At 37.5% G+C, this 26,450-nt stretch overlaps 1 protein-coding gene across 1 annotated transcript in view; it reads left to right on the top strand.

Moving 5' to 3' along the window:
• rnf126 (ring finger protein 126) overlaps nt 1-17,422 on the top strand; it is a 44,712-nt gene extending 27,290 nt beyond the window's left edge. Inside the window, exons 6-9 of the mRNA XM_052038224.1 lie at nt 487-556; nt 3,677-3,770; nt 9,168-9,283; nt 13,502-17,422. Coding sequence (XP_051894184.1) covers nt 487-556; nt 3,677-3,770; nt 9,168-9,283; nt 13,502-13,651 — 430 coding nt within the window. The 3' untranslated portion in view covers nt 13,652-17,422. The remainder of the gene's footprint in view (nt 1-486; nt 557-3,676; nt 3,771-9,167; nt 9,284-13,501) is intronic.
• The last annotated feature ends 9,028 nt before the right edge of the window (nt 17,423-26,450 follow it).

Here is a 26,450-nt window from a genome sequence, read left to right as displayed (position 1 = left end):
TATAAAAAGAATCTTCAAATGCTTCAATTGATAAATCTGGTGGGTCATGATATATTGCTTTACAGACTTGGGAAGTTCTCCACTTCGATCACTGTTTGAGCTGGTGTATCTGAATTGGCATCCATGTTCCTATCTGATGATCTTTTGCTGGCATGGTGCATGTGAATTTTGTATGAAGACAGTCTGTTACTCCAACTTAATAGTTCTTTGACCTGGCTCTTGTAGAAAATGGTCACTTGGCTAAGATATGAAGATTTATTAACAGTGAAACCTAAAACTTAGTTTCAGAAATGATGGATAAAGGAATGGGAAGGAAATTGCTATTTTATGTTGTATTGTTTTTAATGCTGCAATTTAAATGGACTTTAGTGGAGTCGAATGTTCAGAATTTAGTTACCCATTTATTTTGCTACTTGAACAAAACTAAGAAACTTATTCACGTAAGATACTGTATTTTTTTAATGTGTTATTTTCTGTACTTTAAAGGGGTGTCTTGCACTCAAATCCAATGGATTATGCATGGGGAGCCAATGGTTTGGACACGATCATTACACAGGTAGATAATCTGATTAAAGTGATGTTATTCATATCGGAACTATAATGAAAAATGGAGTCAAAAATACAGTCAAAAAGCATGCATTTTGGTCCTAGCTTCTTGCTAAAGTAGAACTACAAATTTCTGAAATTCTTTTCATCTGTGTGCCATCTACCTGCTACTGCTATTCCACAACCCCCCTTCCATGCTAACACAAACCCTGACTGTTGCATAAATAGTCATAGACAGGGGTTTAAACTAATTGGGGTGTAGGGTTCCAGTGAAAGGAAGCTTAAGTCAAAAAGAAGTGAGGGTGCATTGGTACAGGCTAGTGAAGTGCAGAATGAAAATGAAAGTTTGGCGGGAAGGGCCAGAAAATATAAGCAAAAGTGAGTGGTAGAAAATTAATTTGGAGTAAGTGAGAACTGTAAAAGGTCAAATCTCAAGGCTGTACCAAACATTACTGGTATTCGGGTAATAAGATGGATGAGTTGATGACAAAATAATAAATGAATTTGATCTAATAGCTATTTTAGTGGGGTGGTTGCAAGGTGACCAGGACTGGGAACTTAATGGTTTGAAATGATGGGCAGAAAGGGAAAGGAGGTGATGTAATCAGGGAAGGCGAGTAATGAAATAAATGCGGTGGATTGTGATGTGGAATCAGTTTGGGTGGAAATAAGGAGTAGCAGGGGAAAGAAGACATGGATAGGTGTAGGCTTTAGACCCTGAATGTTTTGTCTCTTGATAGGACAAAACATAATCGGGACCTATCAAGGTTACTTGAGAAGGGGACCCGTCCTTATGGGTAATTTTAATCTGCACATTGATTACACTAATTAAACTGGCAAGGATTTCATGGAAGAAGAAATTGTGGAGTGCATCAGGAATTGTTTCTTCGAGCATTATGTTGTAAAATCCACTAGGAGCAGATTATTTTACATTTGGTCATATATAATAAAATGAGATTAATAAGCAATATAATAGTTAAGGATTCCCTAAGAACCATGAACATAATATGGTAGAATTCCAGGTACAATTTGAGGGAGAACTCCTTTGGTCCAAAACCAGCATCCTCAACTTAAATTCGGACAATTACAAAGCTATGAAGATTGAGCTGACTTTAGTGGATTGGGAAGGAAAGGTCAGTAGGAAGCAGTGGAAGATATTTTGGCAACAAATTCATAATGCTCAGCAGAAATTTATCCCAGTTAGAAAGAGAGACTCAATAAGAAAGGAATGATGTGTGGTCAACAAAAAGTCAAGGAAAGCATTTAAGCAAAAACTAGAGCATGCAAAGTGACAGAAGCATATAATAGATCAGAAGACGGGAATTCTTCAGGAGTTAGCAGTGACAGATTAAAAAACTAATGAGGGAGAAGAAACATCAAAACATGCAGCAAGATTTATTTAAAACTAAGGTAGCTAGGTATGTCTGGGATAGCTGAGGATGTGAATGTGGAATTAATAATGGGAAACATGGAAATTACAGATTATTTAAATCAATACAACATCAATCTTCACAGTGGAAAACACTGCAAACATCCCAAAGGTAACAGATGAGCTAATTTCAAATGGTATGGAAGAACTTGTAGCAATCCCTATCATGAGGGATAAGGTATTGCAGAACCTAATGGGACCAAAGACAGGTAGGCAGGCCATTGGTTGAAGTTTTTCAAAACTCAGAGTTCCTGGTCGATTGGTGCACCGCTAATGTGACTTGATCAAGAAGGGAGGGGGATAAAAAGCAGAAAATAATAAGTCATTTAGCCTAACCTGTGTTGGGAAAGTGCCTAGAGTCTAGAATCAAGGAAGAAATAGCAAGTCATTCAGAGAAGCTTAATGCAATCAAACCAAATCTTACGAAGAAAAATTGTACATTTGCTAGAGTTCTTTGAGGATTTAACAAGCAGAGTTGATGTAAGGGAAACCTATTGATGTAGTGCATTTAGACTTCCAGAAGGCATAGACTGTTGCACAAGATGAGAGATCACAGCAGTGGGGGAAGTAGATTGAAGACAGTAAAAATAATGGGTCTTTCAGGCTGTAGGGACATAACTAGTGGAAGGCTCAAAGGATCAGTTCTTGGCCCTCAATTATTCACTGTCTATATTAATGACAGATGAAGGGCGCACCATATAAGGGATCCAACCTTGCTGATGACATGAAAATTGGGGGGGGAGGGGGGGGTGGTGCGGGAACGTGCTGCAAAGAAGATGTTTGTACTCTGCAGCAGGAAATTGATAAGTTGAGTGAATGGGTGCAAACTTGACAAATGGAGTTCGATATGTGAAAGTCTGAAGTCATGTAATTTGGTAAGATGAATAAAAATTAAATCACTATTATTTAATGGAGCGAGATTACAAATGAATGAACTACAGAAGTGATCTAGGTGTTCTTATGCATGAATCACAAAAAGTTAGCAGGCAGGTGCAGCAAATAGGTAAGAAGGCAAATGGCACAATGGTCTTTATTGGAAGTAGGTTGAAGTTTAGAAATAGTAAAATATTGTTACAATTGTACTGGATGTTGATGCAGCCATGCCCAGAGTACAGTTTTCATCCATAGATGTCACATGGCCTCCAGTAGCTCATCTAAAAGGCCAGCCTTCATCTGGCAACTAAGATGGAGTTGAATGAGGGCCCAAGAATGGAGTGTGTTGTAGGACTTTCCAATCCTGTTCTTCGATGATGTGGATTCTGGAAGAGGTTGCTGGAACATGGCGATGTGATGATATTGCTTTCTGTAGTCAGCAAACCTGACAATTATACTGACCTTGTTACTATCACAACTGCGATTGAGTTTTCAGTGCAGACTAGAAATTGAATCCGTTCATCAGGGTAACAATGTTGTGCTTCAGTTTATAGCAGTTTGGTACTGCAGCCATCAGCAATAGTAGCAAGGTGTGACACAACTAGCTCTTAAAGCCAGGAATGCCTATTTGCAAATTTTACAATTAGGGGCTCTTTAGAGTTTTGACAGCTTGATATTTTGTCATGGTGGGGATTCTTGTTTTTGTCATTGTGATTCATAAAATTATCTTATGAAACTTTTAGATCTTGTTTAAACCTTCTGTTACAAAATTAGTTTGTAACTAAAATAAAATCTGTTGCTCAATTAAAATTAATTATTTCCTTACAGCTGCTGAATCAATTTGAAAATACTGGCCCACCTCCTGCAGACAAAGAGAAAATAAAGACACTTCCCACAGTACAAATAACAGATGAACATGTAGGTGGGTATACTTCTGATTAGTAACAGCACATATCATTATTTTTCCTTCTTCAGTGTGTTTGTCAGGAATACACCATGAAATCAGGTGGTAAATGACATTTCATGAAAAATATAAACTGTGATTTAAAGTTTTACATACGATATCACTTTGATCTTTCTGGCTTCAAAGCAGAAATCTTGCAGTTCATATTGGGCTGTTTGCTAGTTGAGAAGGATAAAATATTTGGAGGAAATAGCTGAACACTCCATAAACTTTGTATTGAGTTATTAAGGCATAAATGATTTTTCTCCTTTGTTCTAGCATTAAAGCATTTTGCTTGTTGCTTCTGCCAGCCTTTAATATAGTTAAGATATGCAAAAGCACTCAAATACTTGAGTCTAGTGACTCCCCAGCCCAAAAACATGTATTCTGCACGTCACAGTATTTCAATCTTCTGACAGATTTTGATTTATGAATCTAGAACTGCTTATGGGGGAAACTGGCAAAGGCAAATGAATATTGCTGTTTCAACATAGTGTAGAGTAAAAGTTCAGATTTTCACTTTAGTGAAATTCACCATTGTAATTAATAAAATGAATCTAAAGAAATCTGAACCCAAATCACCACAATCTAAATGGCTGGGAAGAGATGTAGAGAAAAATACTGTAAATGCAAAATAAGCCTGCTTTTTGAGGCATCACATTATTGCCTGTTCCCAGTGATGATTATAAGTAGTACTTTTTGGAACTGAATACAATGTTAAATGAATAGTCCTTTAATACATTATTGCATGCATAGTATTCATTAAATATGTTCTAAGGACAGAAAGTAAGATTTTCAGCCATTTATTTTAGTTATTGCATAGCAATATTCTCTTGAAAAGAGAAGGCTGACAGAGGAGAGAGAGAGAGTGCAAAGCTAGTGTCATCAAATTTGTGTAGAGGATTCAAAACAAAAGCCTTTTCTGAGAGAGTAGTGAGAATATGGTTCTTGCTATCTTTGGATGTGGTTTGGGCAAATAGTAAAGGTGCATTTAAGGGAGAGCTAGATGAAAGTGAAAGGAATAGAGGACTCTGCTGAAAGATGGGTAGATGGTTGAAAGGTGCATGAAATACAGCGTTGAACTGGTTGACCACTACACCCTCTTTCTGTGATGTATATGCTATGTGACAGTATAGGAAGGTGTGTCACTAAAGGCAGTACCAAAAGTGGCACCATGGCACAGCTAGTAGAATTGCTGCCTCTCAGTTCCAGTGACTCGCATTCAATTCTGACCTCCAATGCTATCTCTGTCGAGCTGGCACATTCTCTGTGACCAAGTGTTTCCTTGGATACTCTGGTCTCCTCCTCATTCCAAAGATATGCAGGTTGGTAGGTTAAATGGCTGCTGTAAATTGCCCCCAATCTGGAAGGAGTTCATGGGAATGTTGGGAGAAAAAAATGGGATTAGTATAGGGTTGGTGTAAATGGGTTCTTGATGGTGGCATGGAGTCGGTGGGCCAAAGGGCCTATTTCTGTGCTGACAGATATTCAGAGCATTCTGTCCAAGAAAAGAACAACATCTAATTATTGGCAAGGCTTCTTAATTTTCTTGGAAGTGAGATTTATGCAAACAGATTATTTTCTGATGGGTCTATAATGGTGGCCCATTGCTGAAATTCCAAGAGGTAAGGCTCAGTGTGAATCCTTCTGTGTTTTAAATGGTATGCAAGTAGGTCATACAATTTTATTTTTATTTGTATTCATAAAATTGGAATTGAGTGGGTAAACATCTTGCCTTTTTTTTGCCTCTGGGCTCTCTGAAATCAATGGAGAGGGAGATCGTGCAAGTTATCCAACAGGTGCAAATCTGATAGAACTAGTGAAACGTTTTGTCTGGCAGTCTTCCTTCAGGCTGTAATCGATCCATGTGAAATTATGTTAATGTAACATAGCTGTGTCTTAAGGTGGAGATTGCTCATTGCGTAGTTGGGTCTGGCGGAAATGGCTGGAGTACTTGATGTGTAGTCAGCGCCCTTGTTGATATTATCTGAAAATGGCAAATGACTTGTGCGCAGTGCTTATTGTAGCTGGATAGCAGCAATAATCATGAGAGGTGGAACTGGTAAGGATTGTATTGGCATCATGATGAAGGTCTGCTGCAGAACAGTCAGATGTAGAAGAAAGAGAACAGGTTCAGTTATGTGTTTCGCCAATGTTTTTCCTCCCTTTTTCTCTGCAAGACATGAAGTGATTCATCTAAATTACAGCCCCTACTGAAATGATATGACTTTTTCTATTACTTATAAAAACAAATCTACACCAATTAACTGAGTTTTCAACTGTTTCTGGTGTACGCTTGTGCCTAAAAAGAATATATTGAGACCGTCTCAACTCATCTCACTCAAGATGAAAATTTCCTGCTTTGTATAGAAAGAAAGTCTCCAATAAAGTTGTAACAGTTTATCTTGAATATGTGGCTTGGTTTCATAACTGTATCGTGAGAGACTGAGGGTCAGCACTATACTTGTGGACAGATGGATCAAAACTGTTAATTTGTATGCAGCAACTTAAAATAGACATACCATGTACTCCTTCCTTTTCATGTCTGTATGTTTCTGTACTAGTGATGAGATGAAACAAGAAAAATGATTGATAGCTTAAGGGTGCCTTGAGGTGGCAAAATGGAATATGAAATCACTTGAGTGATCAGCAATAAAACATTCTTAGGGTGAAATATTTGTAGCTTGATGCATAGTGAGATGCTCACATATAACGTCACATAATACACTTAATATTTAACAGGTGTTGTGGAATTCTGCAACCACTGAGTTCAAAGTAAGTACCTGGAATTGGAGAGTACACCATATGTGGTTCCATCCCTGAAAACTAACAGCACTCTGCGGTTCTACTCATAGATGAGTCCAGGGACGCATTTGATATCAGATTGGCAAGTTAGTCATCGGATGACTGGTTAGGTAATACCCTGGATATTATTCCAAAACACTCGATGATGCTTTGCCACTTATTTTGCTTCCTTTTTCTCAACAAGACATGAAGTGATTTGTCTAAATTGCGACTAACTAAAGTCTGGTAGTGGTAACATAGAAGTTAAAGTTTGTAATAGATCAGAGAAAAACAGACTTGCTACTTTTTCTGCTAATATGAAACATTCAGAATTCAACAAGGGAGGGTCAAGGCATTGATAATGAAAGTGATAATAGAATACAGAAGTAAGCTAAGGAGAAACACATAATCTGATTGCAAAAGCTTCGATAAATTTGAAAACAATGCTACAGATTGATCGATAGCTAATGTAACCCCTCTCTTTATGAATGGGTAGAGAGAAAGCCAGGAACTATGTTAGCATAATATCACTATTAACAAAAATACTTTATTAATAAGAACTTGCTAGAAAGGCACTGGGAAAATGATAATAGGTCAAATGAATTAATGAAAGGGAAATGATGTTTAATAAATCTGTTGGTTTGTTTTTGAAGTTGTAATGGAATAGATAAGGGAAGACCAGTGGATTGGATATGGTGTATTTGAACTTTGAGTAGGTATTCATAGGTCCCATGAAAGAAATTGTTAAACAAAATTAGAAAGTTTGACATTGAGAGTAATATGCTGGCATGGACTGAAGATTGATTAATGGGACAGAGAAAATGGATCACTTTTGGTTTGGGAGACTCTAACTAATGGGAGCTGTAGGCATCTGTGCTGGGGCCCCAGCTGTTTACAGTCTTTCAGTGTTTTGGATGAGGGGATCAAACATAAAATGTCCTAATTTGCAAATGATACAAAAGCTAGGTGGTAGTGAGGATTGCAAGGAGATAATCATATAGCATAGAAACAGGCCCTATGGCCCACTGAGCACCCATTTTGCACTCACCCTACATATTCTCCCCATATTACCATCAATCTCAGGTTCTGCCATTCACCTACATATTAGGAGAAATTTACAGTAGCCATTTAAACTATTGACCCTCGTGTCTTAGGGATTTTGGTTGAAACTGGACCACATGGAGGATTCCTAGGCAATCAAAGGGAGAACTTGCAAATTCCATGTAGACTGCACCCAAGGTCAGGATTGAACCTGGGTCACTGGAGCTATGAGGCAGTAGCTCCACGAGCTACACCACTGTATTGCCCTTGATGCAGGTGAGCTCTGGAATGTAGACAGGTTAGGTGAAGGGGTTATTATATGGACCATATGGCAGATGGAATATAATGTGGAAAAATGTGAGGTCATGCACTTCAGTAGAAAACAAAGTATTTTTAAAAGGTAAAAGACCAAAAGGTATTAGTGCTTGTTCTAGGTGTTCTTGTACACAAATAACTGAATGTCAGCATGCAGGTTCAGCAAGCAATTAGGAAGGCCAAGACTATGTTGGCCTTTTGTTGCAAGAAGATTAGAGTGCAAGAACAGAGATGTTGCATTTGTATAGAACCCTGACGAGACTGCATCTCGGATATTGTGTATGGTTCTGATTTCTCAACTAGGAACAGGTATGGAGGGAGTGCGGCAAAGGTTCACCTGATTGATTTCTAGGATAACCGGTCATATGAGGAGAGGTTAACCAGACTGTGCCCGTATTTTCTTGAGTTTAGGAGAAGAAATCCTGATCACGCTGAAATGTACAGAATTCTTAAGTGGATATGATTTTGTAGATGCAGAGTTGCTGTTTGCTCTGGCTGAGTTAGACTCAAAATAAGGGCAGACATAAGGAGATATTTCTTCACCCAGAGTGCTGCGACGGCTCAGTCAATAACTGCATTGGATAGAAATTTTAGATATTAAGGGAAGCTAGGGATATGAGGTTAGTGCCAGAAGGATCAGCCCTTACCATGTTGAATGGTGGAGCAAGCAGAGGGGTTGATCGGTCTTCTATTTTTTAATTTTTGTTCTTGTATAATTTAGGTCTTGCAGTACCTTTTTTTGCCTTTTGGATGCCATGTGTGAATTTGCTGGGGCTTCTGATTTGAATGGCATGCATGGGTTGTATTGAATGTAGTTCTGTATCAAATCTTAATGTCATTATTTTGTCTTTTTTTTCTAGCTTTGCTTTAATTGGGAAAAAGGAAAAAGAGTTACTCTTATTTAAAATGTTAATATGGAAATTGACAAAATAATTTTGTTAAAGTGCTAAAAGCAGCTAATTTTTTTTCCCACCTCTATCACCGTCCCCTCCTACTTCCGCTTTTTTTCACACCTTTAAACAACTTCCTCCAGTGATTTTTTTTTATTTAGCGGTATGGTCAGTAGATTTTTTTTAGCTAAGCTGCTTCATAAACAGCCTTTGAGACGGTACCTGAGGATCGTGACCAAGTTTGTGAAAGCAAATTCAGTCTGACAACTAGTTTGCTTTAACGTGGTTTTCATTATACGGTAAGTAGTAAGCAGATTGAATGTCATTTTTTTTTCTTTCTTGGTAGGTTCTGGTGTAGAATGCCCTGTGTGTAAAGAAGATTACAGTGTTGGAGAAACGGTTAGGCAACTCCCATGCAACCATTTATTCCACAATGATTGTATAATACCTTGGCTAGAAATGGTAAGTAGCAAAATACTTCAAGCTTGTATTAATCTGTAACAAATTTGTATAATTTTACTGTGAGCTGCATGGGATGAAAAATGGATGGAGATGACTATTGTTTGATTTGTTTACTGTCTTAAGTCACATGATTCTATACATTTTTATGCACTTTGAGATGTAAGTAATATAATCAACAGCAGGATAATTTCTTGATGAGCTGTAGAATTTGTAGCCTCCATAAATGTAGTTTTAAACACGTGTTCAAAAATCCAGTAGAACATTATATTTGTATTGTTATCATTAATCTGCAGCACTATATTGGTATAGGGTTTTTATTTGCTCTTTGTACACTAGTCTTCTTCGTTTTTCTCCTGATGTCTTCAGCACCTAGCTGAGGATTTGGAAGGAGCTGATGATATTCAGTGCCTTGTCTATAGAGCACTCCTGTGTGTGAACCCAGAGGCTACTGGTAAAAGTGAAAGCATACAGAATTGGAGGTAACCTCGTAACATGGGTTTGTAATTTGATGCTTTTGGAGATGACGTTTAGTTAAAGAGAGCATTTTTTGACTGGCAAAGTATGGAAAAGATTGTGTTCCTCTGGTGAAAATATCCAAGTGAAGAAGACATCATAAAATTTGATCCAAGCCATTTAGTAGTAAAGTCAGAAACAATATTTAAAAAAAAATGGATGGAGGAAACCTGAAAGGTACTATCCATTCCAATTTTTCAAAAGTGAGATGATTATGAACAAGGGAGGAACTCAAAGGTTCTGGAGTAAAGTTGTTTGAGTGGAGTCGGGGTACAGATCGCCCAAAATTTAATTAAATGATAGAATAAGCTGTAGTGGCTGAATGGACTGTTCTTGTTTCAGCATTCTGACATCTTGCTTATTTTTGCATAATATCAGAAAAAATTATTATCCTGTTTTGTTTCTTGTCCTATTTCTTGATGTTAGATTGTGAGTGTATCTTCTAACTAGATGTATTGAATCCTGATGGCTGAAATATTGAATTCAACAATTTCAGATAACCAACCTTTCCAGTTTATATCAGATCTGATGAAAAGTCATCAGCCTGGAGTGTTAACTTGGATGCTGCTTGACCTGCTGGGTATTTCGAGCTTTTTCTTTTACTTGCAGATTTCTAGAAACTGCAGTGTTTTATATCTCACAGTTCCAGTTTTTTTTTAATCTCCTGTATCTTCATTCATCTTGTATTTGCATCTCCTACACACAAATCCTCTGCAATTAACAAATCTTCAGTACTCGTGCTGAGTAATTATAGAATTTTTTTTTTTTGCTTTTATACACCTGCATAGTACACTTTCATCATTTAAAAGGTATTATGTTTGTTTTTCACTGTTCTGCCCATTAGATTTTATCTGTTGCTTAATCTTTCAGTCTTCCTTTGTGATGTGTTCTTCTCACTGAGGAAGCTATTTACATCACTGTATCTGTGTGGCTCAAAAAAAGAGCTGTGCAGCCCAATTCCACTTCTTGCCCTACATCCACTGCCCTGTAGTTTCATGGCTTATCAAATTCACCCCCCAGTACTTTTTAAATGTGTTGATAGTTTCTGCCTGTACCACTGTTAAAGGGAGTGAGTTCAAGGCACTTGCCATTCTCTGTGTGAAGAATTTTTTAATTTCTCCTTCTAGAAATCTACCAATTACTTTAAATCTGTACGGCTGTTACGTGATTCCTGCTAGGGAAAATGGGTCTTTCCTTTTTCTGCTGGTCTGGCACCACCATAATCCTGAATGTGCTGGAGTTTAACTTAAAATGACACATTTCTTTCTTCTTTTTTAATCCTTTGTAATATCACAAGCTCAAATTTTGTATATATTATCTTCTTAAATATCACTTTATTGAATGCTTTTTGAAAATTCTAATACAGTAACCAAATATAATCCAAACACTTTAACTACCCTGAGATTTACAACCTTAGAATAAACCCTGACAGATTTGCCCATTTTTATAAATTAGTGTTGATAAAGAACCCACTGCTCACGTTACTCTATTTTAAACTGAATTTTACATTTTGATTCTTTTGCGTGCTTTTGGTTAGTGTCCTACTGTTGCTTCAGTAATCATTGACTTTTAGTCTGACACCAATGTATGCTCACATATTTCAACGGATGAAAACACTCTGTGTAGAATCAGCAGAGGCTGTTGTTGACAGCTCTTTTGTTAATATTTCTTCTGGTGATCCAGTTCCATTACTCGTTTCAACTGTCTCTGCCTTATGCCACTTGTCAGCAGCTTATGCATAGATTTAACGGCTTTTGGGATTGAATTACACGTGGGTTTGCTTCAGTCTGTCTCCTGGCATTCTTTGGTCGACATCCTTATGATCTCAACTGTCCCATTTTTGCAGTAGAGGTTTTGGGAGATTTGAAGATCTTGAATGAGAGATTTTGCTTTTGCCTTTGCTGTTGTTCAGGGTGCATCTGAGTTGTTGGAGGTGGATTCTTCCCAGCTGCCAAAAGTGGTGGTGATAATTACATTTAATTTTACAAGACCATATTTTGTATAATGTCCTCTTAAATATCACTATTGAATGCTTTTTGAAATTTCTAATAGCTTGCATTAGGGTTAGGAAAGGGAAAAATAGCTATCGTTATTTAAAATTTTAATATGGTAATTGACAAAATAATTTTGTTAATGTGCTAAAAGCAGCTAATTTTTTTCCCACCGCCATCACCATCTCCTCCTCGTTTTTTTTTTACACATCTTTAAGCAACAACTTTCTCCAGTGATTTTATTTTTATAGTAAGGTCACTAGATTTTTTTTTAAGCTGAGCTGCTTCCACTGTCTCAAAGGCTGTATATGATGGTGTAGCTCTGCTTTCAGTTCAGTCATTCTGATCTCTCACAATGGTTACCTTCAAATCATTTTGTCCTCCTGAATGTGGGTCTTGCTTGCTTTTTGATCAGGGGAGCATTTTGTTGCTTTAATGGGACATTTGACAGGATGTTACTAGTGTTTTTAACCAAAGTTGTTATGGTTTATACTTCCCTGCATTTGGCTGATGCATGACCCATGTTTTTCTCATGATAAAGCAGTATTTGTTTCCTTCAATGGCAAATCAATCAATAGCTGCCTATTTTTCTTGGTATGGACCTCTGCAGCAGGCACCTACAAGCAAAAGCTCATGGCTTTCATGATCTTTGTTAAATATTGATAATCTGCTAAAGTGGAAGAGCTACACAGATGTGCCAAAATATATGCAAATGCCAATGCAGCTTGCTTATGCCATCAAGCATAGCTCTGATTGCAATGGATGAAGTAGGGAAAGTTAAAATAGGACTGAGGCCAAAGGTAGGTCTTGGAGGGGACCAACTTGATGGGGGGAAATCTGGAGGTATATTAATTCAGGGTGAAGTAGGGATGGTTGAAATAGGATTGATGCTGGGGAGATGCAAGAAATAGCAAAAGACTTTTAAGTGAGGTAGGGATTGGTGGTAGTTGTACATGTTTGACTGTGAAGAGAAATTCATGGGAGGGAACAAAGAAAATTTACGTTTTAAGATCGGTAGTACTAAGGAACAGAAGGTGCCTAGGTAAATGCAGATGTGAATGAATAGGTGGGGCTCGCGGTTGGAAGAATAGATGAGATAGCAACATTTGCTGTGAGAGCTGTTGGGAGCATTAAATTGATTTATGGTGTATCTCTGCATGCATTATAAACACCAGGCTGCTGCTTAACCTGCTCTATCCACACAACCAATTGAATGAGTTGGGGCTGGAAGCTCATTGGGTGGAATGTTGATATTTAATTTCCTTAGCTCAGGCGCTTCACTCCCTGCATTCAAAAACATCCTCAGAATTGTATTTTTTGGATTCCACTTCTAACCCATCCTATTAATTTTGTTTCCTCCTGCTATCCCTTGTGTTCATTTTTAATACCATTTAAGGTGCCATTCAGATGTATGTTGCAAGTAAGAAGAATCATGTAAATCCAAATAATTGGTTGGCAGACTGCTTGTAATAAAATTTATATTTTTTGAATTAGTGAAATGAAGACAGGCTGGCTTAAAATCATATCAATAAAAAGAAAATATTGCAAATGTTGGAAATTTGCAGTAAGATGAGAAAGTGTGCAACTCCAACAGCATCTGTGGGTGCTGTGGAGGGTGGGGGGGAGGGAAGGACCATTGTAATATTTTGGATGTGCCTGCTTCACTGGAAATTTTATTGCATGCTTCATAAAGCATTTCTTTCTTCAATCCTAGCATGACACTTGTCCAGTCTGTCGAAAAAGCTTAAGTGGACAAAACACAGCAACAAATCCTCCTGATTTATCAAGGATGAACTTTTCCTCGTCATCATCCTCCTCTGCCTCAAGTTCACCAAGTAATGAGAATTCAACAAACAATTCCTGAATTATTTTTTAAAGACAGCATCCAAGGCTACTGTTTTCATAATGCAACAGTGTTCAATGACTACCGTGATACATTTTATAATTTAAATTATTGTATTATGCATGGCACAAAGAAAGCCAGAGTAAATGGAGGTTCTTAACCAAGAACTCTTTTTTCTAAACAAAAATGTCAACTCAAACACGAATACCCACTTTTTTCCATATTGATTTGTTTTATAGATTTAACTTACGGGACCGATTTAAACCATTTCTTATTGACAAGCTGCTATGTTTATTTTATTTCATCTCACTTTGGGTAGACAAGCCCTGTGTGCACATCGCTGTGATCATACTGCTGTGAATTATTTTAAGCAGTGGAAGATTTCTGCTGTTCTTTTGCAAACATATTTGATGCTTTAACCATTGTAATGCATTTTAAGGTTAATGAAGCTGTTGGATCTCTGGGTATTTTCATTCAATTTTATAGTCAATTTTGTTTTTCTCATACTAAAAAGGGATTATTTTTTCAAAAGTAAGTTTTTTATTGGATTGGCCATTTTATAGTTGCTGTGGAAAGCTCAGTGAGACCCAACATCATCCCAAATTGAAAGTGGGTCATTGTTTGCTTCAAATCAATTCAAAGGGTGTTTGGGTATGGAGAATGAAAATTTATTTGAAAATTTATCTTAAGACATTGAAGTGGTGATTACATATCTGCTAAAAAAAACTTTTAACCAGTTCTTGGTATCTTGAAACCTGAAAATATTTGAATCATGAAAGAACTACAATGCCTCCTACTTACTTATCTGAAGTGGTTTAAGATGCAGTTCAGCAACATTTATTAATCAGTATCTGGCCTGTCAACCATCTGTCACTTGTATATATTAAGTAAAAAGAGGATTGGCTTACTTTGTAACCATGGTTTCCTGGGAAGATATGAAATCGAAAGACTAGCCCAGTGGTATGCTTGTCAGTAGGTAATGCCACAGTGTACAGGAATGTGATGCAAGCAAATACCTAGTAAACTTGTGGCATTTACTAAGTTTGTTAATATTGTATCGCCACCAACTGTATACATGTCATTGAATAATCGTTACATTTTTTTAAAAAATGCATTGTCCTTGACTTTTTTCATCTGAGCAGCACATCTTCTAAGGCACCAACCTAATTAATCAATGATATGAAACATTATTTCCAGCTATAATCATTAAAATGACAGAAACTTAGATTTTTTTCATTGATCATTTTCATAACAAAACCTGTATACTTCAGTGATACACAATTTGTTAGTCAGTGAAATAAATTTTAGTGTATATTTTGTAAGGAACTAAGTGATTTGAAGTGTCTGTGTTTTTAGTGGAGAAGGGTATACAGATAGTGTAAAGTAAGGAAAGAGTAAAGGGAAATACGTGTGTAGTTTACAGTTCTGTGTCTGTCACTTAAACTTGTCTGTTGCTTAATTAAAATCAATATTGGGAGAAGTTTTAAAATTTTTACCATGCACTTTGGTGATCTGGACTGCAAGTCCTGAAGTTGCAATGGAATCTTTTAGGACTTCGGACTTCCACAAAGATGAATTTGGTCTTCAACTGTGGATGAGTGTTGAGAAGCATTTGAATCTGAAAGCTTAAGATTTCTCAGTAAAAACATTGGGACCTGAAGTGGAGAGACTTGGTAAAGGTAAAGAAAGTGTATAAAGTTTTGAATGGCCCCATGGAGAATTTTTTTTAAAAAATTTGATTAGAATAAAGCAGTACTTTATATATAAGCCAAACTTCACTGGGCAACCTTGATAAACTTGCAACATGTGTATATAAATATACATCAACAAATGTGTATATGAATATATGTGAATACACCTGAATATTAATTTATAATGTATAAGAACTTGACTCTCCATTTCTGAATTTTAAAGTGATCCCTGGGGGCGGAGTGGGTTGGGGGGAGGGGGTGAGGTGGAGTGTGAACTATTATGGTTTTGACTCTGGTGATTTTCTGGAGCAGGAGATGAATCTCTTTTCAGTACATACAAGAATTTTGTTTATGGTAACCTCTGCAAGTGTAAGAGGAAGTTGTTCTATTCATTCAGATTTTGTTTCATACCCACCCTCACCTCGCCAAAAATAGACCCAAGTTGCTTCTACCAATATTCATCAAGAAGGATAATAACAATACCACACAAATGGGGAAGATCTCCATCAAATTTGAACATGTTTCATTTTTAATTTGATTTTTGAATTTTGCATCATTTCTCTACTGTTCTATTACCCACTGACAAGTATATCAATGCATACATTTCTGCTCCAGACTAAGATGAATGTCTTTTAGTCTGGAGTAGAAATGCATGATGCTCTGAATGTCACCAAGCATCTGAAAAGTGGTTTTGACACTAGTAAATTTTTTCTAGGTAGGTATCTTGGGAATATATTAAATGTTATTTTCTCCAATTGGCATCTTTTGTTTGAAGAATTTAATTGATTTAGAACATGAAACTGTTTCCCTTAAGATACTGGCCATGGTTTCCAGATTATTTTTTAAAATGCATTGCACAATGGAATTAGATTGGCTGTTTTAGGGATGATATAATTCAAAACAAAATAAAGACTTTGCCACCTTTTGTGTTTTTTTTTCTTCCTGAAGAAGATATTGTCTTTCCTCTTTGCCTGTCTAATGTTTGGTGAAGCAAAAATGGTAATGAACCCCAGTTAACTTAAATTACAAAGCATTCCAACTTCTGCATGTTGCCTCCCTAATGCTAGATTTCAATTTGTTCTTCAAGCAACAACATCTCAGTGCTAAATGTATTAAATTTAGCTCTGTGCTTAATCCTAGACAGATGATCTAGTGGGATTTGGAAGATTTTGAAGTTGTTCAATTCATATATAAAAAAAAGTTTTAATGTGAAGTAATTGTCTTTCACTGGGGTTTATTTTCACTTGGATTAAGGTCCAGTGTTAGAGGTTGTCATATAAATTTGTATGATTTCCTCGAGGATAATTAAAATGTAAGACATTACAAAGATGTGAAAATAAATTTCATCACATCACTCTGGGCAGAGATCTTCACAGTAAATTGTCAACCACCTGCATTTATGTGGCGGCCTACTTATTCGTGCTCCTGTCTCCTCTAGAAGTAAACTGGCTTGGCTGATGCTTTGTATAATTGAAATTGACATTAAAAGCCAATAAGATAAATGGATTTGCAGCACTGATTTCTCTAACTGCCCAAAACTCTGTGACATTTTGAAGGGTATTCTTCAGTGATTGCAATATTTGATTGAGATGCAGTGAAATGAATCACTTAATTCTTGTGCTCACTGCATCAATATATTTAAAGCTTTCCTTTGGAAGAATGTTTGGAATCTTGTTGCCTTTTTAACTTTCCATTTTAAATCATGAGGTATTTCCTACTAAAATGCATTGCATCTATTTCCTGCATATGGAAGTGCAGTTTAATTAGAAGGACTTGTGCAGGAAACAAAGGGAGACCAGTAACTCTTCACCTCTATGATCTGATAGATTGAACTGACTTGCTAGCATTTTTTGCTGTATATGTAAATATCTATGGACAATGTAAGGAATGTTTTCAGGACTTGGGTGCATTAAATTATCACCAAACTGCTGGCAAGTTCAGGACTCAGCACTCCTATTGCAGCAGAAGTAACTGCAATACTTGTAAATGTATTATAAATACAACAGTTTTAATTAATAAAATGGTCAAAATTTTAACTTTCCGAGGGAAATTATTTTGTTTTTTCAAGAATGATTGCTGCAGTGAAAATGCTAATGTGACATGTGCAATGATGTTGTATAATACTTCTACTAATACCTCCCTGGCTTTAGCCCATCTAGCACTTACTGCCCAGCACCAACCTGAAGAGTACATGAGGCCATGGCTGATTGGGCTGAGCTGGACCAAATTTAGTCTATTGATTTTAGTGGCATTTACCTGTTAAAGAACTAACTTTAAATTCTAAGCATTATGGCCAAACTACATAACCAGACATTTGGAACCAGTTTAATAAATCCTCTTCTTTGGTAATGTGGTATTTGAAACATCTTTTTTCTGGAAAGAGTGGATAGTTTTCTGGCTTAATGCATGCTGTCAGATCAGTCCAACAGTGCCATCTTGTGTAAAGGTAAAGTATATCATGTCCATGTGATTGTTTGTGGGTTTTAACATTTTCATGACTTTTTAGGTTACCTTATGACTCTGAATTCAGTTATAATTCAGATAACACCTCTATCAAATTAAAAACACTTTATTCCACAACTGACTTCTCAAATGAAATGCCTGTTTGGTGCAGGTGAACAATAGCACAAGTCTTCCAAAAAGGCCTGCAGTTATATTGTGTTTCCTTACCCTTTCAGAATGTTGCAAAATACTTCACAGTTTAAAAATACTTTATTAGTTTTATTCATTGTGTAATATGAAAATAGGGCAGCCAGTTTATGTCCAACAAATTTCCAGAAAAAGCCAATATGCAACAGAATATTAGTGGAGCAGTTGGTTCTCAAGCTCAGCTTCAGGGAGGTGATCAAAAGTGCTTGCACAGAAAATCTCCAAGGGTTGTAGACTAAAGAAAGGGCAGAATCTTAGGCAGAAAATCATTCACACTTGAGCTGGTACCCAGTGTATCATATAATTCTGAGTTAGGGAAAGTAGTCTCTAAATGCTCAGCTGTGTTCTCACAAAGGATTATGGATAGTACCGAAGTTAAGACAAAGCATATTTTAAAGTTGGGAAATAATGTTAAAAGACCTGTTTATCACAGTACTAAAGCAGCAGCTGATGGCTGCGCTGACATAAATGTGTTGTACCATTCTTCACAAAGACTAAATTTAACATTGGAATGTGCTGTATGTTGGTAATCCAAGGCACAAGCTGTGGAGAAATGGTGGCCATCATGTATCCAAGGTAGATTTTGCCATGCACCCTAGTTGGGTATGATAGTAAAACTGGGAGAGAATTTGGGCTTTTTAAAATCCTAGCAGTACCTCATCTGAAATGTTGGAGTAAGGAAGTAGTGAAATGAATTTGGTGAGTGTGGACTGACAGGAGCAAGAGTGGATACTGCTACAGTGTTATTAATATTCTCTTAAGTAGTAAGGTTATGTTTGGTTCAACAGGGTGCTCTTCAAAAAGCACAATTTGAGTATGTGAGAAAGAGGGTCTACTCCACCATTAAATCTTGGCTTCAATAGCACTTTCCAGCTCTCTATCATTTCTATCAGCTTATCCCTTGTGTATATTTAATGACGCTGCCTCGAAAGCAATGGGTGGACGTTTCCAAAGAACCATGACCCACTGAGAAAAAAAGTTCATCTTTATAAATGGGTGATCTCTTGTATACTAACTTGGTTCTAGGTATTGAAAGAAACATCGTCTCAGTATCCACTCTCTCAATCCCCTCAATCTCAGATTGCATCTCATTCTTCCAGACTCTTAATGGGCACAGATCAAACCTGCTCGACCTCTGGATAGTCAACCCTTCATTTCAGGAATCAACCTAATGCGCCTTCTCTGTAGAGCATCCAACACAAGTGTATTTTTAGATATGGAGACCGAAACTGTACACAGTAATCGTGGTGTGATCTCACCAGTACCCTATAAAATTGCATGAAAACTTCTTCAAACTCTTTGCAATAAAGGTCATTGTTCCTTCAGCCTTCCTACTTGCTGTACCTACATGACAACCCTTTAGGTTTCATGCAGTAGGACATCCAGAAACCTCTGTTTACCTTAACACTGGAATCGATTAATGACAACCTTATGGGATGCTGTTCAATTAATCAATGGGAACATTAGTGACCCAGAGAGAAAAAAATAGGCTTGAACAGAAAACAGAAGGAAGGCTTCAGATTATATAATAACTCAATTGTTTTTCATTTGACAAGATATCTGAAGATCTATTGTATTTGGAAAAACCAGTTGAGAACTTAAATATTGGTTGTGGTGGTAATGTGGAAGTCTGATATTGGCGTCTGATCTACACTGAATTAACTGATCTCACATTTTGCAGTATCCTCCATAGTTACCATTATCTACAATGCCTCTAAATAAAGACAAGAAAAGTGCAAGTATTGCTGCTCCTATGAATAGAGGGCTATTGCTAGAAAGATCGTATATGTGTTTACAAAATAATGGACAAATCACCTACAGAATTTTGCATCATAAGTTCCAGGTGTTTGCTAGTTTTGATAAAATCTGAAACATGGTGTAGTATTTATGAGACCATTCCCCATTATACATCATTGATCAGAAAAGAATGGAAAATATTCTTCAATGGATGGATACACCACATTGTTGTGCTGTTTTACACCAGTGTTTGTTGGATGATTGCATGTCAACTTTGGACTAATCAAAAGTATTCTCTTCCCATTGAGCCACTGCAGTTTAATGGCAGCTGGTAATGGTAATAAAAGCCAGGTGTAATAAGTGCAGGTTGATTGTTCACACTGTGCTTCACAAATAAAAGGTATGATCTTCATACGGATAGGTCGTTTTCCCATTGTGCAAACCTTATACTTCACATTGATCCAAGATATGTCCATAAACAACTTTGTTCTGTGATATTCTGCAAAATTATGATACATTAAGTAATGAAATAGATTGTAGTATCTTAACACTTAAAGTTTTTGAAGGAAATATGTTGACTATTTCTTCAGACTGTTTTATGGCTCCGAATAATTCTATATTTCTTTCTCTATATTGATTTTCTGTCAAGGATCAGGGGTATTCTTGGCAAATAGGTTGCAAATTTATCCAATGCTCTGACATCAATGTAGTGTCTAATTTGGAATTTAAAAGTGAATGGAACTGGTATTATAAAGGGTTATTCAGTAATAAAAAGGGGCGGGTGAAAGAACAGTTATTCTCTTAAGTTTTGAGAGATTTTAGGTGCACTGGTCATCACTGGCAGTTAACACTTGCACCTGTAAATGAAAATTAAAAACTGTAGATCTGAACCCTCGACTGTTTCCTTTTCCACAGATGCTGCCAGACCTGCTGAGTTTTCCCAGCATGTTCTGTTGTTGCAACACTTCCATCTTATTGGCTGAGCTGGAAAAGAATAAAAAATGAAAGCCCCGTTAAAGAAAAGGAAGCAATTGTTTCAGCCGTATTTTAACTTTTACTTTAGTTTCATGTCATATGACCTTAACTAAAAAGAAAATAAGTGGATTGTTAATAGTTTAACCATTTTATGACCTTTACTACTTCAAATGTGAAGAAAATAATTGCACATTTGCATTTTGCCTGATCTTGTGCTTTTTTGAAAGAAAAATGTCTGAGCAAGAACTGATAAAACTTAGCGCTGTTTATTCAGAGATGTGCCTTCCTCCATTCTTTACATATAGAAATCTATATGTTTAAAAAGTTATGTGGCCAAGTTGGAAGTATTATTTGCACTCCAAAAGAGATTGCAGGTCCCTTTAACAAGCTTTTTTTTAAATTTGGGATGAATATTGTTCTACAAGATAATTAGTAACAGAACATGACTCTGAATTGTAAAAAGTAGAAAGTCCAAGATTGACTCCATATCAGATTGTGGCTGGGTGCTATAATTAGGGTCATTGGTTGGTGAAAAAGGATGGCTATGATTGGTAATCATAAATTACAACTAAATCACTACATTAAATAGTTTGGAGGCCTTAAAAAAACAAGCTACTTCATTGTTAATCTGCAATTATGGCTATGTGGTAGAGAAAATTGGATGTCACTCCAGTGTCAAGAGGGGTCTAAAAACATGCTTTGCTGACAGCACCTGATCTGAGGATCAGTGTTTCATTTAGAAGTGAAGCATCACCACATTCACTTCAATCCTTTACAAACTAGTAAATCAGAAGGTTGTTAATTCATGACCAATCTCCAAATGTAATAACAACCTCAGGAGATCAGTCAAAACTTGCATTGTCCGAAGTGGCATACTTCAAAGGACAGATTAAATCAACGCCTTGAGTCAGGTTAAAATTCCCTATGGCTAAATTTGAAATGCAGATAGTTACTCTCCCCTAGTGATTAGCATACATTCATTAATTAGTCATTCATCTCTGCTGTTTGCTTGATCTTGTATACAAAATGGCTGCAGTATTTGCCTGCATTGCAATGACTTTCTATTATATAACAGCTTTCAAGTTCCATCCAAATCTTTCCAGCCAATGAGATACTACTTGAAATGAGCCCATTGTAGCCAATTTGCACACAGCAAGCTTTCATAAATCACCTAACCATCATTACTGTTGTGATAATGACCAAATACTTTTTGGTTTTGATATTGGTTGAGGGATAAATAGTGGACAGGACACCATGGATAACCCTGTTCTGTTCTTTGAAATAGTGTAGTGGAATCTTTTCGAGGTTGCAAGCAAGCCTCCGTTTAATGCTTCATCCAATGTCATACGAAGTTTGTGAATAGTATAAGCACAAGTTCTTCTGTTTGAAAGGAAAAGATTTATCAGTAAATTGCAGAAAAAATAATTCTCCGAAAGCTATCTTTTTAGTTGCTCGTTATAAGCATCTGATAAACAAGATAAATATAACTTGATAATTGTGCGGTGTATTACCTATGAATGTTATGTTTGTTCGGCCTCCAAAGAATTTAAGAAGATAAAGTTGTTTTGTTTATCTTCTGTTGTAATTAAAACAGTAATTAAACAAAAATCAATGTGAAGATTAGACTGAATATTCACTACGCATAAATCCACATTGTCATGGTAAAAATGGATAGGTATTCGAGTGTCACAATATTTTGAAATGCGATAGTTCGACCTTTCTTTTGTTCGTAATGGGCTTTGTGAATGTCAGCTTCAATGGTATGAGATCAACAGACTTTGCAGGATCATATTGTAGATGTTCAGTAAATGAAAGCATCCTTTGATACTGCTGTTGATACTTCTGTAGTAGTAGTGTAACCAATGTCACTTTTGGTTGACCTACTTTAGCAATTGCCTCAATTCAAAACCTGTTACCAGTTGCACGGTGCTTCAGTTCGCTAGACACAGATCCTATCTACTTCAACAGATGGCACTGATTGTATCATTGCTGAAAGCACTCCTGTGTGTAAAGGGGGTCTCATTGTACGACAGTCTAAAATTGATCCAACAGATGGTGCTAAGGTTACTGTTTGCCGAATATCCTGTACACCAGGGATGTGCAATAGACTCGCAAGGTGGCATTGCCAATAAAGAACATTGATTCAAAGCTGTGCAGAGTTGCCAGCTAAAGAGTTACCCACATGAGTACCACCTGGCAGGGCTTGTCTACAGATGTGGATTTTTACTGATTTCAGTAATCTTTAGTTAACAGGAGGATGAGGTGTAATGTTGCAGTCTCAGTCTGATCATAGGCAGTTAAAGGTTTCCAGTGGTAAAATTTTCCTTATGTTACACCTCTTATGGTTGCAGGGGAAAGTACCCAGGGGGGAGGGGGGTGGATGGGGAGGGATGAGCAGACCAGGGAGTCATGGAGAGAGTGATCCCTGTGGAAAGCAAAAAGGAGTGGGGAGAGGAAGATGCGGCTTGCAGTGGGATCACGTTGTAGCAGGCAGAAGTTGCAAACAATGTTGTGCTGGATGCATAGGCTGGTGGGGTGATAGGTGAGGACCGTGAGAGGTGTAAAAACCATCCAGGGTCCTAAACAGCCCTTCCAGGTGAGATAGTCATTCACATGCAAATCCTCCAGCCTTATTTATTGCGTCCGGTGCTCCCGACGTGGCCTCCTCTGCATCAGTGAGACTGGTTGCAGACTGGATGACCACTTTGTCGACCATCATCTTTCTGTCCACCGTGGCCTTCTGGTTCTCCTGGTTGTTAGCCATTTTAATTCTCCTCCCCATTCCCACATTGACATATCTGTCTTTGGCCTCTTGTACTGTCTGGGTCAGGCTAAAACCAAACTAGAGGAACAGCACCTCATATCTCACCTGGGTAGTCTACAACCTGATGGCATGAACATCGAATTCTCCATCTTCCAATAAATTGCTCCCCCTCTGTCACTTTTCTCTCTCCTCTTGATCTACCCAGTTCTTCCTACACTTGCTTCAGCCCCCAATCACCCACGCGCTCCTCCTACTAGTTCCCCTCTCCCACTATTCCCACCTCTCTCCCTTGATTCCACACTCCACCTTCCTCTGCTATCAGATTCCATCATTTTCAGCCCTTTGTCACTTCCAACTATCACTTCCAGCTTCTAACACTATTTCCACTCTCCCCTCCCTCATCTGCCTCGCCTGGATCCATCCATCTCTTGCTCGTTCTTGCTCCACCCCTTCCCTCCACCTTTTAATACTGGCCATCTCCCCTCTATCTTTCAGTCCAGATAAAGGATCTCAACCCGAAATGTCTACTGTCCATTTCCCTCCACAGATGCTGCCTGACCTGCTGAGTTCCTCCAGCTTTTTGTTTGTTGCTCCAGATTCCAGCAGCTGCGGTCTCTCGTGTCTTCAATAAGATCATAGCTGATCTATGACTAACATCATATGAGCCTTTGCCCATCATTCTTTAATGTGAATTATTTACAAACTCATGTTTAAAATTAGCAAATGACCAAGCATTGATTGCTGTTTATAGAAATGAGGTCCAAATTTCTATTACCTTTTTTGTGTAGAAGTGTTTCTTAACGTCACTGATAAAGCATCTGAATTTTAAACTCTGCCCATTTAGTACTAGACGTTACAAACGGAAGAAATCTTTTTCCCCACTGGCATCAGTTTCTTGAACCAACCTGAAAAACCCTAACACTACCTCAGAATATATTTCTTTTTCTCTCTCTCAACTTGCACTAATGTCATTATGTTTATTTTATCATGTAAGTTTTGTATAATTTATGTTAATTTAAGTTTGTAATGTACTGTGCTGCTGCTGCAAAAAGCTAATTTTCATGGCATTTATAACCTGGGTATGTATGTCTATTGAACTTGAACTTGAAATAGTTCCCACATCCACGTTATTAGTTCCCATTAATACTTTGAAGTTTCGTTCAAATTGTCCCAACAGTTGGGTCATCTCCATCATCTTGTCAAGTTGCTTTGAGATGCCACTTACCCTGGCATCTGATGGGGATCATAATTTATGGGTCTCACTAGCTTTAGGAATAATACTCTCTGTCCTACTATTATTAAATAATGTCCTTAATGAAAAATATAGAACCATCCTACACGATACTACTTCCCAGTGAAACTGTGACTAAAGTATCACTTAATACGTTTTTTGCATGTTGCAAAAACTTCCCAGCCAATGGAGTACCCTCTAAATATAATCACTGTTATGTGGGAAACAGATTTAAAGAGGTCCTGAGTTCTTAACAGTTGGCACTTGGGTTATTTGTGTCCTATATGGCCATGCTCTTCAATTTGCAGATGGAGTATTTGACTGATTGGATTATGTTTTATACATGATAGAATGGCAAACCAGTCCTTTTCTTAATACGTGCCTTACCTTACACATTCTTCATTTCCCTTGTACTGGTTGATATAATACTTGGTCCTAGTCTAGAAGTTTCCTTCAAACTGACCTATATCAAAACAAGACTCCATGTGTTAAAGAACCACACAATCCTAAGCTCCAATAAAGAAGCTATTGAGTTTCATGCTGCCTCAATGTTCCACACTCAGCTACCTACTGTTGACTTGTAGTCACTGATGTAGGGATCACAGTGACCAGGTTGCACTCAGCAGTCTCCCACACCAGCAATGTGCTAATGACCAGATTGCTTTGAATCTTCCACTGCCATGAAACCACAGGTAACCTGCTCCCCGATCCACTCCGGTTCTTCCAGCATGATCCCAGTTGGAGGATGGGCTCCCAGCTCATCAGCCTTCCAAGGGCAGCTCCCAACTAGCGGAACCAACCGATAGAAAGGCGTTGGGGAGTGTGGCTACGCTCACGTTCTGGTTCATCAGTCATCAAAGCAACTGTTTACCTTGAACGTTTGTGAATACCTTAGTCACAAACATTCAAAATCACTTAGGACCTGTTTAACAAAACCAAAAATGTTAAATAACTTATTTTAAAAAATTGTTAAATGCACGCACACACACACTCATTTATAAAGTATTGAAAAGATTTCAACTAATTTAGTGAAAAGTTTAACTCACCTTTCTCCTGACTGTAGACACTTACAGAAGGCCCACAAGGAGTCCAACAACATCAACAGGTCGGTGCTCTGCTTAGTGGAAGGTTGTATTATCCCCTCTGCTCTGGAGTAACCCAGTTCCAGGTACTTGTGCCGGCAAATCAGTGCAGGTCTTGGCAGATGATGTGTTAATTTGTTTTTAATAATGTTGGTTGATGAATGAATGTTGGCCAGGGTCCCTATTCTCTTCAAAACTAGTGGCACTACATATGTACACCTGAGAGAGTAATCGGGTTTAACATCTCATTCAAAGACAACGTCTCCATCAGCACAGGACTCCCTTAGCTCCGCACTCAATTTTATGCTCAGCTATCTGAAGGGTGACTTGAACCTACAATCTCCCGAGTTAAGAGTGCTATCATTGACAATTAACAAGAGGTGGAACTAGAAAAGATAAATTGAAAAGCACATTTCTCAGTAAAAAATCATTTTAATTCACCTTGAAAAATAGGAACATGAGAAGGCCATTCAGCCCATTAATGTTGTCACTCCATTCAGTTAAATCATACTTTATTTTAATGTTATTTGCCTGCATTGCTTCAATATTTTATCCTAAACTTTAACATCCTTAACATTTTAGCCTAATGACATCACAGAGTTGGGGATCTTTGGCACTGCCTGCCCAGGAGAGCTGGGTTTTCTCAGTCATTGAGCAGATACAAGAAAGGGGTGAGTAACTACAGGGCCTA

This window comes from Pristis pectinata, chromosome 24, assembly GCF_009764475.1.
Source record: "Pristis pectinata isolate sPriPec2 chromosome 24, sPriPec2.1.pri, whole genome shotgun sequence".
NCBI classification, from domain to species: domain Eukaryota; kingdom Metazoa; phylum Chordata; class Chondrichthyes; order Rhinopristiformes; family Pristidae; genus Pristis; species Pristis pectinata.
Note: the sequence above shows the minus strand (reverse complement) of the source record. Positions and strands in the feature narration are given on the sequence as shown.